Source organism: Acipenser ruthenus, chromosome 41 (genome assembly GCF_902713425.1).
Source record: "Acipenser ruthenus chromosome 41, fAciRut3.2 maternal haplotype, whole genome shotgun sequence".
Classification (NCBI taxonomy): domain Eukaryota; kingdom Metazoa; phylum Chordata; class Actinopteri; order Acipenseriformes; family Acipenseridae; genus Acipenser; species Acipenser ruthenus.
In genome coordinates, this window is record NC_081229.1 from 7,599,972 (window position 1) to 7,619,032 (window position 19,061).

Below are 19,061 nucleotides of genomic sequence, written 5' to 3' on the forward strand. Positions count from 1 at the left end.
GTGTGTGTGTAACCCCCCCAGCTCTCTCCACTCTGTGTGTGTGTAACCCCCCCAGCTCTCTCCACTGTGTGTGTGTGTAACCCCCCCAGCTCTCTCCACTGTGTGTGTGTGTAACCCCCCCAGCTCTCTCCACTGTGTGTGTGTAACCCCCCCAGCTCTCTCCACTCTGTGTGTGTGTAACCCCCCCAGCTCTCTCCACTCTGTGTGTGTGTAACCCCCCCAGCTCTCTCCACTCTGTGTGTGTGTAACCCCCCCAGCTCTCTCCACTCTGTGTGTGTGTAACCCCCCCAGCTCTCTCCACTCTGTGTGTGTGTAACCCCCCCAGCTCTCTCCACTCTGTGTGTGTGTAACCCCCCCAGCTCTCTCCACTCTGTGTGTGTGTAACCCCCCCAGCTCTCTCCACTGTGTGTGTGTGTAACCCCCCCAGCTCTCTCCACTGTGTGTGTGTGTAACCCCCCCAGCTCTCTCCACTGTGTGTGTGTAACCCCCCCAGCTCTCTCCACTCTGTGTGTGTGTAACCCCCCCAGCTCTCTCCACTCTGTGTGTGTGTAACCCCCCCAGCTCTCTCCACTCTGTGTGTGTGTAACCCCCCCAGCTCTCTCCACTCTGTGTGTGTGTAACCCCCCCAGCTCTCTCCACTCTGTGTGTGTGTAACCCCCCCAGCTCTCTCCACTGTGTGTGTGTGTAACCCCCCCAGCTCTCTCCACTCTGTGTGTGTGTAACCCCCCCAGCTCTCTCCACTCTGTGTGTGTAACCCACCCCCAGCTCTCTCCACTCTGTGTGTGTGTAACCCCCCCAGCTCTCTCCACTCTGTGTGTGTGTAACCCCCCCAGCTCTCTCCACTCTGTGTGTGTGTAACCCCCCCAGCTCTCTCCACTCTGTGTGTGTGTAACCCCCCCAGCTCTCTCCACTCTGTGTGTGTGTAACCCCCCCAGCTCTCTCCACTCTGTGTGTGTGTAACCCCCCCAGCTCTCTCCACTGTGTGTGTGTGTAACCCCCCAGCTCTCTCCACTGTGTGTGTGTAACCCCCCCAGCTCTCTCCACTCTGTGTGTGTGTAACCCACCAGCTCTCTCCACTCTGTGTGTGTGTAACCCCCCCAGCTCTCTCCACTCTGTGTGTGTGTAACCCCCCCAGCTCTCTCCACTCTGTGTGTGTGTAACCCCCCCAGCTCTCTCCACTGTGTGTGTGTGTAACCCCCCCAGCTCTCTCCACTCTGTGTGTGTGTAACACCCCCAGCTCTCTCCACTCTGTGTGTGTGTAACCCCCCCAGCTCTCTCCACTCTGTGTGTGTGTAACCCCCCCAGCTCTCTCCACTCTGTGTGTGTGTAACCCCCCAGCTCTCTCCACTCTGTGTGTGTGTAACCCCCCAGCTCTCTCCACTCTGTGTGTGTGTAACCCCCCCAGCTCTCTCCACTCTGTGTGTGTGTAACCCCCCCAGCTCTCTCCACTCTGTGTGTGTGTAACCCCCCCAGCTCTCTCCACTCTGTGTGTGTGTAACCCCCCCAGCTCTCTCCACTCTGTGTGTGTGTAACCCCCCCAGCTCTCTCCACTCTGTGTGTGTGTAACCCCCCCAGCTCTCTCCACTGTGTGTGTAACCCCCCAGCTCTCTCCACTCTGTGTGTGTGCCCCTCTATTGCGGGGGCTGTGTCTCTGTGAAGAGCCCCTGCACCAGCCTGTGATAGTTGCCCTCCCTCCTCATCAGCTCCTGGTGAGTGCCCTGCTCCCGCACCTCACCGCCCTCAATCACGATGATGTGATCAGCCTTCTCCACCGTCTTCAAGCGATGAGCGATCACCAGCACCGTCTGACCCCGGGTGCGAGACAGAGACTCCTGGATCTGAGAAGAGAGAGAGAGGCAGGTCAACACAGTGACCGTAGGGGAGGGGGCAGGTATTAACACAGTGAGAGCAGGGGAGGGGGTATTAACACAGTGAGAGCAGGGGAGGGGTATTATTATTATTATTATTATTCATTTCTTAGCAGACGCCCTTATCCAGGGCGACTTACAATTGTTACAAGATATCACATTATACATTATTTCACATTATACAGTTAGCACATTATTTTTACAAACAATTGCCCATTTATACAGTTGGGTTTTTACTGGAGCAATCTAGGTAAAGTACCTTGCTCAAGGGTACAACAGCAGTGTCCTCCACTGGGGATTGAACCCACAACCCTCTGGTCAAGAGTCCCTAACCACTACTCCACACTGCTGCCCATTATTAACACAGTGAGAGCAGGGAAGGGGGCAGGTATTAACACAGTGAGAGCAGGGGAGGGGGCAGGTATTAACACAGTGAGAGCAGGGAAGGGGGCAGGTATTACCACAGTGAGAGAAGGGGAGGGGTATTACCACAGTGAGAGCAGGGGAGGGGCAGGTATTAACACAGTGAGAGCAGGGGAGGGGCAGGTATTAAAACAGTGACAGCAGGGGAGGGGGCAGGTATTAACACAGTGAGAGCAGGGGAGGGGGCAGGTATTAACACAGTGAGAGCAGGGGAGGGGGCAGGTATTACCACAGTGAGAGAAGGGGAGGGGTATTACCACAGTGAGAGCAGGGGAGGGGCAGGTATTAACACAGAGAGAGCAGGGGAGGGGCAGGTATTAAAACAGTGACAGCAGGGGAGGGGGCAGGTATTAACACAGTGAGAGCAGGGGAGGGGGTATTAACACAGTGAGAGCAGGGGAGGGGGCAGGTATTAACACAGTGAGAGCAGGGGAGGGGTATTACCACAGTGAGAGCAGCAGAGGGGCAGGTATTAACACAGTGAGCAGGAGAGGGAGAGAAGGTTTTAACTAGGAGTGGCAATGTACAGTATGTAGACAGACTCTCAGACAGGCAGACTCTCAGCAGACAGACTGACAGACTCTCAGCAGACAGACTGACAGACATAGACAGACAGACTCTCAGACAGACAGACTCACTCACCGCGTGCTCGCTGTCGATGTCCAGGCAGCTGGTGGCCTCGTCCAGGATGAGGAGCTGTGGGTTCCTGACGAGAGCTCTGGCGATCGCGATGCGCTGCTTCTGTCCTCCAGCCAGCTGCCCCCCCCTCTCACCCGCGTCTGAATAAACACAGCAAATGAACCAAAGGCTCCGTGCAGCTCTATTTCACTCATGACTAGAACACTCCAGAGCTGTACTGGTGTGTGTGCCTCACTGGTGTTGTAGCTGGGCTGCAGAGTGCTACATTGTATTGTATTGTATTGTATTGTATTGTATTGTATTGTACTGTACTGGTGTGTGTGCCTCACTGGTGTTGTAGCTGGGCTGCAGAGTGCTACATTGTATTGTACTGTACTGTATTGTATTGTATTGTATTGTATTGTATTGTATTGTATTGTACTGTACTGGTGTGTGTGCCTCACCGGTGTTGTAGCTGGGCTGCAGAGTGCTACATTGTATTGTATTGTATTGTATTGTACTGTATTGTATTGTATTGTATTGTATTGTACTGGTGTGTGTGCCTCACCGGTATTGTAGCCGCGCTCCAGGCTCGTCACGAAGCCGTGTGCATTGGCTCTCCGTGCTGCCTCCTGGGCTCGCTCCAGAGAGCATTCTGGGAGCCCGTAGCCGATGTTGTCTTTGATGGAGCCGGCGAAGAGGACCGGCTCCTGACCCACCAGGGCGATCTGACAGGGACAGGAACATAAGAGTGAGTGAATACACTTACTGTGGAAGAGAGCAGTGCCATAAACACAGCGACAGCACAGACAAGCAGACCAGACAGAGAGATTCACTGTTACATTAACCAGACAGAGAGATTCACTGTTACATTAACCAGACAGAGAGATTCACTGTTACATTAACCAGACAGAGAGATTCACTGTTACATTAACCAGACAGAGAGATTCACTGTTACATTAACTAGACAGAGAGATTCACTGTTACATTAACCAGACAGAGAGATTCACTGTGAGTGCAGTGTGAGTGCCGGTAGTGTGAGTGCAGTGTGAGTGCTGGTAGTGTGAGTGCAGTGTGAGTGTTGGTAGTGTGAGTGCAGTGTGAGTGCTGGTAGTGTCAGTGCTGGTAGTGTGAGTGCAGTGTGAGTGCTGGTAGTGTGAGTGCTGGTGGCATGAGTGCAGTGTCAGTGCTGGTAGTGTGAGTGTGAGTGCAGTGTGAGTGTGTGAGTGCTGGCAGTGTGAGTGCTGGTAGTGTGAGTGTGAGTGCGTTACCTTCCTGTGCAGGTACGAGTGCTGGTAGTCTTGAAGGGGAGCCCCGTCCAGCAGGATCTCTCCACTCTGGGGCTGGTAGAAGCGCTCCAGCAGACACACACACGTCGACTTCCCCCCGCCAGAGGGGCCCACCAGAGCCGTGATCTCACCGGGGCGCAGCTCAAACGAGACGCTCTGGAGGAGAGAGAGAGAGAGAACACAATGAAAGAGAGTAAACTAGAGATACACTCTCAGAGCGACACCACTCTCACAGACAGACAGACAGACAGACAGACAGAGAGAGAGAGAGAGAGAGAGAGAGAGAGACAGGGTGAATTCAACCTGAAACAGAGTCAAACAATGTAATCTGAGCAGAGAGGGGCTCACACACACGGAGAGAGACAGGCTCTCACAGAGAGAGAGAGAGAGACAGAAAGAGAGAGAGACAGAGAGAGAGACAGGCTCTCATGCACAGAGGGGCACCAGAGGCGTGATCTCACAACAAGACGCTCTGAAACACAAGATCAATTCAAACCAGAGACCACAGAGGCAAAGTGAAACAGTGTATCTGAGCAGAGACCTTCAGCACTTTTCCACTGCAATGCTCTGCTGTCAGGGTGCTCTACCCTCTGCTCTATCATGTGTAATGCTCTGGTGTCAGGATGCTCTACCCTCTGCTCTATCATGTGTAATGCTCTGGTGTCAGGATGCTCTACCCTATGCTCTATCATGTGTAATGCTCTGGTGTCAGGATGCTCTACCCTCTGCTCTATCATGTATATTGCTCTGGTGTCAGGATGCTCTACCCTCTGCTCTATCATGTATATTGCTCTGGTGTCAGGATGCTCTACCCTCTGCTCTATCATGTGTAATGCTCTGGTGTCCTGGTGCTCTACCCTCTGCTCTATCATGTGTAATGCTCTGGTGTCAGGGTGCTCTACCCTATGCTCTATCATGTGTAATGCTCTGGTGTCAGGATGCCCTACCCTCTGCTCTATCATGTGTAATGCTCTGGTGTCAGGATGCTCTACCCTCTGCTCTATCATGTGTAATGCTCTGGTGTCCTGGTGCTCTACCCTCTGCTCTATCATGTGTAATGCTCTGGTGTCAGGATGCTCTACCCTCTGCTCTATCATGTGTAATGCTCTGGTGTCCTGGTGCTCTACCCTCTGCTCTATCATGTGTAATGCTCTGGTGTCAGGATGCTCTACCCTCTGCTCTATCATGTGTAATGCTCTGGTGTCAGGGTGCTCTACCCTCTGCTCTATCATGTGTAATGCTCTGGTGTCAGGATGCTCTACCCTCTGCTCTATCATGTGTAATGCTCTGGTGTCAGGATGCTCTACCCTCTGCTCTCTCCCTGTGTAATGCTCTGGTGTCAGGATGCTCTACCCTCTGCTCTCTCCCTGTGTAATGCTCTGGTTCAGGGTGCTCTACCCTCTGCTCTATCATGTGTAATGCTCTGGTGTCAGGGTGCCCTACCCTCTGCTCTATCATGTGTAATGCTCTGGTGTCAGGGTGCTCTACCCTCTGCTCTATCATGTGTAATGCTCTGGTGTCAGGGTGCCCTACCTTGATCACGGGCACGTCGGGTCTGCTGGGGTAGGTGAAGCTGACGTTTTTGAACTGTACGTGTCCTCTCAGGGTCTCGGGCTGCAGTGAGCCATCAGTGGAGACCAGCGGCCTGCGATCCAGATACTCAAACACCTTGGCAGCCGCCCCCACCGAGTTCAGCATCTCACCACAGATGTACACCAGAGTCTGTAAGAAAGAAGGACACAGGAAACACACAGCATTAGTACTTCTGTTTTTTATTAACTTTCAGATAACAGAGTGAAGCGCTGTGTAACGAACCTGGATATTACTGCCCAGATCCATCTGGTAGAGGATGAAGGCCACCAGGTTCCCCGTGCTCATCTCACCAGCTCTGATAAGGTGTCGCCCGTAGTATAGCATGAGCACCTGCATTGCCAACCCTATGAGCTTCAGGAACACATGCACAGGAAGGAGTCATTAGCATTCAGACCCTATGAGCTTCAGGAACACATGTACAGGAAGGAATCATTAGCATTCAGTCTTAAAACAACAGGGACGCATACCCACCACTAAGCTGTCCCCTAACAAACACTGCAGTTGCTCGTGTATTTCATATTGATCTGCTTGCTACTAAATGTATTTGTGTATTATCATATCAAAATGAAATCTATTATAATCTAGGTTATAAATGAAATGAAAGCAAACTAAATAAGCAGCTCACCCTTCTAAACAGACACACAGCCTTCTCAACAGACATACCCCTTATCAACAGAACCCCCCTTCTCAACACACACCCCCTTCTCAACAGACACCTCCCTTCTCAACAGACATACCCCTCATCAACAGACACCTCCCTTATCAACAAACACCCCCCCTTATCAACAGACACCCCCCTTCTCAAGAGACACCCTCCTTCTCAACAGACACCCCCCTTCTCAACAGACATACCCCTCATCAACAGACACCTCCCTTATCAACAAACACCCCCCCTTATCAACAGACACCCCCCCTTATCAACAGACACACCCCCTTCTCAACAGACACACCCACCCTTCTCAACAGACACACCCCCTTCTCAACAGACACACCCACCCTTCTCAGACACACCCCCTTCTGAACAGACACACCCACCCTTCGCAACAGCAGGTAGGCAGCTCTGATGGTGTCCCTGCTATTCTTGAGTCTCTGTGTGTCTGACAGCTTGCTGTCGTATCTCTTGGCTTCAGTGTCCTCTGTAGCGAAGCTCCGCACTGTTTTAATAGCAGAGACCGCCTCCCCCGCCGCCTCATTGGACCGCGCGATCGAGTCCTGGACCTCCTTGGAATATTTCTAAGTAAATAAAAGACACGTTGCTGAATGACAGGAAGCCTATCTAAGGTGTTAGATTGAGCTACAGCCTCGAAACTGTCTGCAAGAACAGACGGGTTCAGATACTGTGAATGTAACCAATCAGAAATCCCATATAGATGCAGACAGGGCCCCACAGTCCTGTGCAATTTTACACTAAAAACTGACTCCTGTTTGCTACATCCTTCCAGAGTTACTGAGCTTCATCACAAACCAGACCTTGTTGGCTTACCAGTTCATTTATATTACCGTACATGTTATTATTAAACCTTTGTTTTACTAGGAAATCACACTGAGATTAAAACTTCTTTTTCAAGTGAGACCGAGCCAAGAAAGGTAGCAGCAGTACAATGAAACATTACAATACAAACATACAAATACAGAAACGAAATACATTTAAAACACAGACAAGTCATACTCAATACAATAAACAATCAGATAGTGACAATCAATTAGTGACCGGTGTAATCAACTACTTAAAACAAGGACAGCTCTCAATTAGATCATCATGCAGCTTACTCTGGAATTGTACTAAAGTTATTTGGGACTGCAACTTAAGGTCATTCCAAGACCATGGAGCAAAATAAGCAAATTATCTTTTAGCAACCTCGGTATGCACTTTAGCAATGGTAAAATACAAAAATGAGCGCGATCGAAGACTGTAGCTACTGCAAGCAACTGTAAAGTATTCATTTATGTATGGAGGTAGCTTACATAGAATAGCCTTGTATAAAACAATATACCAGTGCTTCAACCTTTGCAATGCCAAAGAGGTCCAGCCAACCAAACCATATAACTCACAATGATGAGTACTGTAACCTGAATTAGTACTATATCTCAAGGCTGCATATGTTTAGTTACACACAAGCCTCAAGCCTCCTCCCTCCTGATTTTTTTTTGTTTTGGTAAAAATCAGCTGGTCTCTTGCACAGCACCACATATTATATTCTTATAGTAAATAAGAATAATTACACAGCACAACTAACCTTCATGTGACATCATTTCATCTGATACAAGCTATCTGCTGCAAAGAGGTCTCAGATGCTGCAGCCCATGTAAAGCCAGATTTCAGATGCTGCAGCCCATGTAAACCTGGGTCTCAGATGCTGCAGCCCATGTAAACCCGGGTCTCAGATGCTGCAGCCCATGTAAACCTGGGTCTCAGATGCTGCAGCCCATGTAAACCTGGGTCTCAGATGCTGCAGTCCATGTAAACCCGGGTCTCAGATGCTGCAGCCCATGTAAACCTGGGTCTCAGATGCTGCAGCCCATGTAAACCTGGGTCTCAGATGCTGCAGCCCATGTAAACCTGGGTCTCAGATGCTGCAGTCCATGTAAACCCGGGTCTCAGATGCTGCAGCCCATGTAAACCTGGGTTTCAGATGCTGCAGCCCATGTAAACCTGGGTCTCAGATGCTGCAGCCCATGTAAACCTGGGTCTCAGATGCTGCAGTCCATGTAAACCCGGGTCTCAGATGCTGCAGCCCATGTAAACCTGGGTTTCAGATGCTGCAGCCCACGTAAACCTGGGTCTCAGATGCTGCAGCCCATGTAAACCTGGGTCTCAGATGCTGCAGCCCATGTAAACCCGGGTCTCAGATGCTGCAGCCCATGTAAACCCGGGTCTCAGATGCTGCAGCCCATGTAAACCCGGGTCTCAGATGCTGCAGCCCATGTAAACCTGGGTCTCAGATGCTGCAGCCCATGTAAACCTGGGTCTCAGATGCTGCAGCCCATGTAAACCTGGGTCTCAGATGCTGCAGCCCATGTAAACCTGGGTCTCAGATGCTGCAGCCCATGTAAACCTGGGTCTCATATGCTGCAGCCCATGTAAACCTGGGTCTCAGATGCTGCAGCCCATGTAAACCCGGGTCTCAGATGCTGCAGCCCATGTAAACCCGGGTCTCAGATGCTGCAGCCCATGTAAACCTGGGTCTCAGATGCTGCAGCCCATGTAAACCTGGGTCTCAGATGCTGCAGCCCATGTAAACCTGGGTCTCAGATGCTGCAGCCCATGTAAACCCGGGTCTCAGATGCTGCAGCCCATGTAAACCTGGGTTTCAGATGCTGCAGCCCATGTAAACCTGGGTCTCAGATGCTGCAGCCCATGTAAACCTGGGTTTCAGATGCTGCAGCCCATGTAAACCTGGGTCTCAGATGCTGCAGCCCATGTAAACCTGGGTCTCAGAAGCTGCAGTCCATGTAAACCCGGGTCTCAGATGCTGCAGCCCATGTAAACCTGGGTTTCAGATGCTGCAGCCCATGTAAACCCGGGTCTTAGATGCTGCAGCCCATGTAAACCTGGGTCTCAGAAGCTGCAGTCCATGTAAACCCGGGTCTCAGATGCTGCAGGCCATGTAAACCTGGGTCTCAGATGCTGCAGGCCATGTAAACCTGGGTCTCAGATGCTGCAGCCCATGTAAACCCGGCTCTCCTTGTACATTATAAGGTGCTGCTGATGTGCTCGTACCTGGTAGTACGTGTTGTAGAGTTTCTGAATGACTCCTGTAAGCGGAGTCTCTATCAGCATGAGCAGGGTCAGCCTGCAGGACAGGGACAGCATGAGGGACAGCACGCCCAGCGTCTTAATCAATGTGCGCAGGAGGACATTCACATTGAGGGCGACAGACCTGCACATCATCATGGTGTCCGTGTTCAACCGGGACGTCAGATCACCTGCAGAGCACAAAGATATTAAACTGACTTGATCATCAGCTTTATGAACACTTATACTCCTGACCCCCCGAGCACTGTGCTGTTCAGAGAGTGTGCACTCACACTGAAGTGTGCTGTTAGGAGTGAGCATTCACACTGGAGTGTGCTATTAGGAGTGTGCACTCACACTGGAGTGTACTGTTAGGAGTGTGCACTCACACTGGAGTGTGCTGTTAGGATGGTGCACTCACACTGGAGTGTGCTGTTAGGATGGTGCATTCACACTGGAGTGTGCTGTTAGGAGTGTGCACTCACACTGGAGTGTGCTGTTAGGAGTGTGCATTCACACTGCAGTGTGCTGTTGGGAGTGTGCTGTTAGGAGTGTGCATTCACACTGCAGTGTGCTGTTAGGAGTGTGCTGTTAGGAGTGTGCATTCACACTGGAGTGTGCTGTTAGGAGTGTGCTGTTAGAAGTGTGCATTCACACTGGAGTGTGCTGTTAGGAGTGTGCTGTTAGGAGTGTGCATTCACACTGGAGGGATCTTTACCTGTTTTAGTCGCTTCGAAAAACCCAATTTCCTGACGCACCAAAGAGTGGAACAGCAGAATTCGTATCCTCTTGTTGAAGTTGGATATTGAACACATGAATAGCCCTCCGCGCAGTCCTGCAGAGAGGGAGCTGAACACAAAGGGGAGTCTTTAGAACCCGCGAGAAGGAGAGAGGGAGCTGAACCCAAAGGGGACTCTTTAGAACCCGCGAGGAGAGAGGGAGCTGAACACAAAGGGGACTCTTTAGAACCCGCGAGAAGGAGAGAGGGAGCTGAACACAGAGGGGACTCTTTAGAACCCGCGAGAAGGAGAGAGGGAGCTGAACCCAAAGGGGACTCTTTAGAACCCGCGAGAAGGAGAGAGGGAGCTGAACACAAAGGGGACTCTTTAGAACCCGTGAGAAGGAGAGAGGGAGCTGAACCCAAAGGGGACTCTTTAGAACCCACGAGAAGGAGAGAGGGAGCTGAATACAAAGGGGACTCTTTAGAACCCGTGAGAAGGAGAGATCTAGCAGTGAAATGAGAACACCTCAGCTGGGCTGTATTTTTTAACTGTAAACACGGCTTATTTCACAGCATTTCAGAAATAGGTATTTCAAGATGCAAGTTAAACAATATTTATGAAAGCAGAACAAAACGAGGTCCTATTGCAAGTGGCTCTGCAGCAGCAGTTGTTGATGTAGACCGTAAAACTTCAATTAAACACCTCCGCTGTTTATTTACAATATTTGCCAGCAGACCCAGCGATATTGGAGACAGGCGACTATTTGAGACCCTACACACCCTCGTTGTAACACCCTTCATTATAACAATGTAAGTTATTCATTATAGTGTATAAGTGCAGACAGGTACCTCCCCAGTGAGAAGAGGCCCATGAAGAGGATGGCGCTGCTGAAGGCGTTCTGCTTGTACCTGGAGCCCAGGATGTCAATCACCTTCCCCGTGTAGAAGGGAATGAACATCTCAACTGCAAACAAGACAACACAGGACAGGGCAGTCAATACACAACACAGGACAGGACATTCAATACACAACACAGGACAGGGCAGTCAATACACAACACAGGACAGGGCAGTCAATACACAACACAGGACAGGGCAGTCAATACACAACACAGGACAGGACATTCAATACACAACACAGGACAGGACATTCAATACACAACACAGGACAGGACATTCAATACACAACACAGGACAGGGCAGTCAATACACAACACAGGACAGGACAGTCAATACACAACACAATTCATGTTCATTATTGCATTCCAGCATTAGTTCCATACCCATGATAACCACTCAGTGAGATCCTCTACAATGAATATAGTTAGATAGGTGAGGTGACACAATATGGTTTGTTTGTTTGTTTCTTTGTTATATAATCAGATTTATAACATAGCATATGTATTTATTAGCACACTGGTACACATATAAATGATTGCGTGTGAGCGGATGCTGCACAAGATGTCGCGGTGAGGAGGAAGCGATGACACAGTAGAATGTTTCAAACCAAGGGGCTGGTGTTTTATTAGCAAGCAAGCTCTGGAACAAACAAGAGCAGTGAATACACTATAAACACCGAGCCTGACTCAAACAAGAACACAAGCTCTGGAACAAACAGGAGCAGTGAATACACTATAAACACCGAGCCTGACTCAAACAAGAACACAAGCTCTGGAACAAACAGGAGCAGTGAATACACTATAAACACCGAGCCTGACTCAAACAAGAACACAAGCTCTGGAACAAACAGGAGCAGTGAATACACTATATACAGCGAGCCTGACTCAAACAAGAACACGAGCTCTGGAACAAACAGGAGCAGTGAATACACTATAAACACTGAGCCTGACTCAAACAAGAACACGAGCTCTGGAACAAACAGGAGCAGTGAATACACTATAAACACCGAGCCTGACTCAAACAAGAACACAAGCTCTGGAACAAACAGGAGCAGTGAATACACTATAAACACAGAGCCTGACTCAAACAAGAACACAAGCTCTGGAACAAACAGGAGCAGTGAATACACTATAAACACCGAGCCTGACTCAAACAAGAACACGAGCTCTGGAACAAACAGGAGCAGTGAATACACTATAAACACAGAGCCTGACTCAAACAAGAACACAAGCTCTGGAACAAACAGGAGCAGTGAATACACTATAAACACCGAGCCTGACTCAAACAAGAACACGAGCTCTGGAACAAACAGGAGCAGTGAATACACTATAAACACCGAGCCTGACTCAAACAAGAACACAAGCTCTGGAACAAACAGGAGCAGTGAATACACTATAAACACCGAGCCTGACTCAAACAAGAACACAAGCTCTGAAACAAACAGGAGCAGTGAATACACTATAAACACCGAGCCTGACTCAAACAAGAACACAAGCTCTGGAGCAAACAGGTGCAGTGAATACACTATAAACACCGAGCCTGACTCAAACAAGAACACGAGCTCTGGAACAAACAGGAGCAGTGAATACACTATAAACACCGAGCCTGACTCAAACAAGAACACAAGCTCTGGAACAAACAGGAGCAGTGAATACACTATAAACACCGAGCCTGACTCAAACAAGAACACGAGCTCTGGAACAAACAGGAGCAGTGAATACACTATAAACACTGAGCCTGACTCAAACAAGAACACGAGCTCTGGAACAAACAGGAGCAGTGAATACAGTATAAACACCGAGCCTGACTCAAACAAGAACACAAGCTCTGGAACAAACAGGAGCAGTGAATACACTATAAACACCGAGCCTGACTCAAACAAGAACACGAGCTCTGGAACAAACAGGAGCAGTGAATACACTATAAACACCGAGCCTGACTCAAACAAGAACACAAGCTCTGGAACAAACAGGAGCAGTGAATACACTATAAACACCGAGCCTGACTCAAACAAGAACACAAGCTCTGGAACAAACAGGAGCAGTGAATACACTATAAACACCGAGCCTGACTCAAACAAGAACACAAGCTCTGGAACAAACAGGAGCAGTGAATACACTATAAACACCGAGCCTGACTCAAACAAGAACACAAGCTCTGGAACAAACAGGAGCAGTGAATACACTATATACAGCGAGCCTGACTCAAACAAGAACACGAGCTCTGGAACAAACAGGAGCAGTGAATACACTATAAACACGGAGCCTGACTCAAACAAGAACACGAGCTCTGGAACAAACAGGAGCAGTGAATACACTATAAACACCGAGCCTGACTCAAACAAGAACACAAGCTCTGGAACAAACAGGAGCAGTGAATACACTATAAACACAGAGCCTGACTCAAACAAGAACACAAGCTCTGGAACAAACAGGAGCAGTGAATACACTATAAACACCGAGCCTGACTCAAACAAGAACACAAGCTCTGGAACAAACAGGAGCAGTGAATACACTATAAACACCGAGCCTGACTCAAACAAGAACACAAGCTCTGAAACAAACAGGAGCAGTGAATACACTATAAACACGGAGCCTGACTCAAACAAGAACACAAGCTCTGGAACAAACAGGAGCAGTGAATACACTATAAACACCGAGCCTGACTCAAACAAGAACACAAGCTCTGGAACAAACAGGAGCAGTGAATACACTATAAACACCGAGCCTGACTCAAACAAGAACACAAGCTCTGGAACAAACAGGAGCAGTGAATACACTATAAACACCGAGCCTGACTCAAACAAGAACACAAGCTCTGGAACAAACAGGAGCAGTGAATACACTATAAACACCGAGCCTGACTCAAACAAGAACACAAGCTCTGGAACAAACAGGAGTAGTGAATACACTATATACAGCGAGCTCTGTATTGCAGTGGAGAGCTATAGAGTGAAGTGTAGCTCAGGGGTTAGCTCTGTATTGCAGTGGAGAGCTATAGAGTGAAGTGTAGCTCAGGGGTTAGCTCTGTATTGCAGTGGAGAGCTATAGAGTGAAGTGTAGCTCAGGGGTTAGCTCTGTATTGCAGTGGAGAGCTATAGAGTGAAGTGTAGCTCAGGGGTTAGCTCTGTATTGCAGTGGAGAGCTATAGAGTGAAGTGTAGCTCAGGGGTTAGCTCTGTATTGCAGTGGAGAGCTATAGAGTGAAGTGTAGCTCAGGGGTTAGCTCTGTACTGCAGTGGAGAGCTATAGAGTGAGGTGTAGCTCAGGGGTTAGCTCTGTATTGCAGTGGAGAGCTATAGAGTGAAGTGTAGCTCAGGGGTTAGCTCTGTACTGCAGTGGAGAGCTATAGAGTGAAGTGTAGCTCAGGGGTTGGCTCTGTATTGCAGGACAGTGGAGAGCTATAGAGTGAAGTGTAGCTCAGGGGTTAGCTCTGTATTGCAGGACAGTGGAGAGCTATAGAGTGAAGTGTAGCTCAGGGGTTAGCTCTGTATTGCAGTGGAGAGCTATAGAGTGAAGTGTAGCTCAGGGGTTAGCTCTGTATTGCAGGACAGTGGAGAGCTATAGAGTGAAGTGTAGCTCAGGGGTTAGCTCTGTATTGCAGTGGAGAGCTATAGAGTGAAGTGTAGCTCAGGGGTTAGCTCTGTATTCCAGTGGAGAGCTATTGAGTGAAGTGTAGCTCAGGGGTTAGTTCTGTATTGCAGTGGAGAGCTATAGAGTGAAGTGTAGCTCAGGGGTTAGCTCTGTATTGCAGGACAGTGGAGAGCTATAGAGTAAAGCTCAGGGGTTAGCTCTGTATTGCAGTGGAGAGCTATAGAGTGAAGTGTAGCTCAGGGGTTAGCTCTGTATTGCAGTGGAGAGCTATAGAGTGAAGTGTAGCTCAGGGGTTAGCTCTGTATTGCAGTGGAGAGCTATAGAGTGAAGTGTAGCTCAGGGGTTAGCTCTGTATTGCAGTGGAGAGCTATAGAGTGAAGTGTAGCTCAGGGGTTAGCTCTGTATTGCAGTGGAGAGCTATAGAGTGAAGTGTAGCTCAGGGGTTAGCTCTGTATTGCAGTGGAGAGCTATAGAGTGAAGTGTAGCTCAGGGGTTAGCTCTGTATTGCAGTGGAGAGCTATAGAGTGAAGTGTAGCTCAGGGGTTAGCTCTGTATTGCAGTGGAGAGCTATAGAGTGAAGTGTAGCTCAGGGGCTGCAGGCAGCAGCTCTGTATTGCAGAGAAGAGCTATAGAGCAAGAGCTTAGAAGAAAAAGGGATAGAAACCCAGAGTCTGAAACAGCTAAACAAACTGAACCCCTGCACAAATAAACTAGTGTGAATGAACCCTGTGCTGCCATGGGTACCTCATACCTAATCAATGAATGTGCTGCCCTGGGTACCTCATACCTATTCAGTGAATGTGCTGCCCTGGGTACCTCATACCTATTCAATGAATGTGCTGCTCTGGGTACCTCATACCTATTCAATGAATGTGCTGCCCTGGATACCTCATACCTATTCAATGAATGTGCTGCCCTGGGTACCTCATACCTTTTCAATGAATGTGCTGCCCTGGGTACCTCATACCTATTCAATGAATGTGCTGTCCTGGGTACCCCATACCTATTCAATGAATGTGCTGCCCTGGGTACCTCATACCTATTCAATGAATATGCAGCCCTGGGTACCTCATACCTATTCAATGAATGTGCTGTCCTGGGTACCTCATACCTATTCAATGAATGTGCTGTCCTGGGTACCCCATACCTATTCAATGAATGTGCTGTCCTGGGTACCTCATACCTATTCAATGAATGTGCTGCCCTGGGTACCTCATACCTATTCAATGAATGTGCTGCCCTGGGTACCTCATACCTATTCAATGAATGTGCTGCCCTGGGTACCTCATACCTATTCAATGAATGTGCTGCCCTGGGTACCCCATACCTATTCAATGTCTATGTTCTCAATGTCTAATCTAGTGGCCAGTGGGCTGCAATGGGGTTATAGATGGACAGTGCTACTCACATATCACTGCCAGCGACAGGAACAGGAAGGCGCCTCCCAGCAGGACGATGTCTGGTTTGCAGTATCCGATCACCCTCATGAACAAGACCCTGGCTTGCTGCTTCTTCTCCTCCCCGCTGGAGTCCCCTGCCTCGGTCCCGGCACTGCAGGGGATCGCGGTCTCCCAGAACAGGCAGGCCGTCGCCGTCACTGCACTGGCCAGCAGGCAGAAGCCGAGGCACGGCAATCCGGTGACGATCTCCATGGGCTTCACATACACCACCCGCTGCCAGCTCTGGAGAGCCGGAGTGAGAGCGCACAGCGTGGCCGCATAGAGCAGGGGGGCCCGGCCCCTCACAGCACTGCCTCTCCCAGCTTGAGAGAGGAGACTCAGGGAGGTCTGACTGAGCAGGGCCAGTTTAACCAGGGCCACCAGCCAGAGGCAGAGCAGCGACTCGGCCCCGAAGGGGTCCAGTGTGAGGGGCAGCAGGAGAAGCCCGCAGTGCAGCAGGGAGCTGGCTGCGATATCACACGCCAGGAAGGATATCACCACAGCAATCACATTCATCACTGCAGCAGAATGATCAAGTCCAGACTGAGAGAGACTATGAGTTACACCTACAAAAGAGAAGGGATTATTAAGGACAGTGAGAAACAGGTCTAGTCCAAACGTTCGTCATTGAATTTATTTAGTTTATTTTAGTTTTTCTAAATTGAGCACTACTGAGAGTTTCATAGTCATGTCTGCTCTACTCATTTTATTTGTCACTGTGTCACTTTTACTCGACTCCAGGTGTCACATCAATTTATGCTGCCTATCAAATGTTCCACTTCGTGTGCTGTGCAGGCCCAGACTGTTTTGCCCTTGCACTGCCCATGCCCAGATTTATTTTCCTTGCAGACTGAGGGTGCTCATCAAAAACCAATTCTCAATACCTGTTGAAATACCTGTTTTGTTAAGTTACATTTTATTCCACGTGTAACTAAACAGTTTTATATTAAATACAGACAGCTGCTATTAACGAACATGAAAGTGTACTATAGTTAGTTTTTTAACAAAAGTGCACTATACGCTGACTGCCCGTTTTACACTGAAGAGCAGCGCTTTCTCGAAACTATAATATAAGTATCCTCAAGTACACCTTTGTAAAATTGTTTTGCAAAGGTAGCATCCTTTTTGTGTGTTTACTGCAGTTTGTCTTGTTCGAGTTGGTCTTCTTGTGATTTGTGCAGTACTCAATCACAGCATTGACAGCGTACCATTTCCTCACGTTACACAGGTCAGGTTTTGATACGGTACCACATTCTGACAGATGTACCACTTTCTCTCCCTATACCGGTAGCAAATTTTGACGAAGTAAACAACAATTTACACCGGTAACCTACTCGTTAAGATGAGCTCGAGTACCTGCCCAAAAAAGCATAATGTGAAATTAAAGGCAATTTCAAAACAGTTAAAAATCATTTTAAAATGCTTCATTAAAAACGCGTCTTTGTGATATGTATTCTCAGTTCACTGGAACGATATATTTATTTGTGTGTGTGTCTGTAATCCATTGCTTGAAAAATTATCGGAGCCGAAATTTCTTTCATAGCAAATGCTACACTGGCAAGCACTTTTGTAAATTATTGTAATTTATTTGAACTCCGTGTAATATTAAATACGCGTTTAACAGATCTACTTACCAGCTGCGTTTCACTAGCAGCCAACAGCAAACAGACTCATTCGTGTTCACTGCTTTTACTTTCAATTAGCCGGCAGTGTGAAGCGACAGGGGATTCCCGTTCCAATGCGCGAGAGGATTTCCAATAATACAATATATTGATGACGCGGTGTATGAATAGGCTTGCGTTTGGATTTCTCCTTTTTTTAAATACTGCATTGCAAATTACTGTGCTTGTTTCCTGAATGATTTTCACAAAAGATACGTGTGTATTTCAAAGCCGCAGGGGGTGCGTCTGTCCATCTTTTTTAATGTTCTGAGAACGTGGTTTTCCTCGTTAAAACAACAAAGACTAAAACGAAAAATAAAGAAAAGAACAACAGGATTTGTAGTTTGTTATTCTCATTATTCTTCTACATCCCATATTGACAGCACAGTTGTGCTTTTGCTTTCGGTTTTGTAATTCACGATTACTTTTACAAACCTGTGAAACGCCAATCTCCCTAGAGATTGCTGATGCTGCAATAATCCTACTGGCTAACGCTTTTTTTGTGTGACCAATCAGATACAGTCTACCGGTACTGTTCGGCTAAATGTTGAAGAGAGTGTAAGGACCACGTCAAAGCCAGTGTCGTATACTGTTTCCACTGCTTCAAACCCGTTCTGTATTATTGATGAGCACGCTGTGTGCTGTTCCAGTGACTGCCCTCCCCTCCCTCTGCAGGCAGGTTCATGCAGGTCTCAGTGTGGAGAATGGGTAGTAAAGCACTGTGCTGTTCCAGTGACACCCTCCCTCTCCCTCTGCAGGTCATGCAGGTCTCAGTGTATCCCCTGCACTCACAACAGTTTACTGAAGGGCTCTCAGGAAGCACTGTGTGTTTCTGCTCCAGTGTGCAGGTGGCGTGGGAACGGCCCTCTATCCCTATTGAACCCCGGGCTTCCTCTGTGTGATTCTTCCTGTCTGATTCTTCCTCTGTGTGATTCTGCCTGTGTGTTTGATTCTTCCTGTGTGATTCTTCCTCTGTGTGATTCTGCCTGTGTGTTTGATTCTTCCTGTGTGATTCTTCCACTGTGTGATTCTTCCTCGTGTGATTCTTCCTGTGTGATTCTGCCTCTGTGTGATTCTGCCTGTTTCTTCCTGTGTGATTCTGCCTCTGTGTGATTCTGCCTGTGTGTTTGATTCTTCCTCTGTGTGATTCTGCCTGTGTGATTCTGCCTGTTTCTTCCTGTGTGATTCTGCCTCTGTGTGATTCTGCCTGTGTGTTTGATTC

General features: G+C 48.6%; 1 protein-coding gene across 1 annotated transcript; it reads right to left on the reverse strand.

Moving 5' to 3' along the window:
• Positions 1–1,525: 1,525 nt before the first annotated feature.
• On the reverse strand, positions 1,526–18,303 carry LOC117433950 (antigen peptide transporter 2). The gene is made up of 12 exons (XM_059010671.1): positions 17,813–18,303; positions 16,148–16,744; positions 11,098–11,212; positions 10,246–10,376; positions 9,513–9,718; positions 6,827–7,024; positions 6,014–6,142; positions 5,732–5,920; positions 4,181–4,354; positions 3,478–3,637; positions 2,934–3,070; positions 1,526–1,838 (listed from the first exon to the last, which is right to left on the reverse strand). The coding sequence occupies exons 2-12, from the start codon at positions 16,692–16,694 to the stop codon at positions 1,632–1,634; spliced, it is 2,193 nt and encodes a 730-aa protein (XP_058866654.1). The 5' UTR covers positions 16,695–16,744; positions 17,813–18,303; the 3' UTR covers positions 1,526–1,631.
• Positions 18,304–19,061: the final 758 nt, after the last annotated feature.

Excerpts from the sequence above, each read along its gene's own strand:
- LOC117433950 (XM_059010671.1), bottom strand. The coding sequence starts at position 16,694 with ATGAATGTGATTGCTGTGGTGATATCCTTCCTGGCGTGTGATATCGCA. Across the intron at positions 11,213-16,147 it reads CCTGTCGCTGGCAGTGATAT|TTGAGATGTTCATTCCCTTC; the intron begins GTGAGTAGCACT and ends TCTTGTTTGCAG. Across the intron at positions 7,025-9,512 it reads TCTACAACACGTACTACCAG|AAATATTCCAAGGAGGTCCA; the intron begins GTACGAGCACAT and ends TTATTTACTTAG.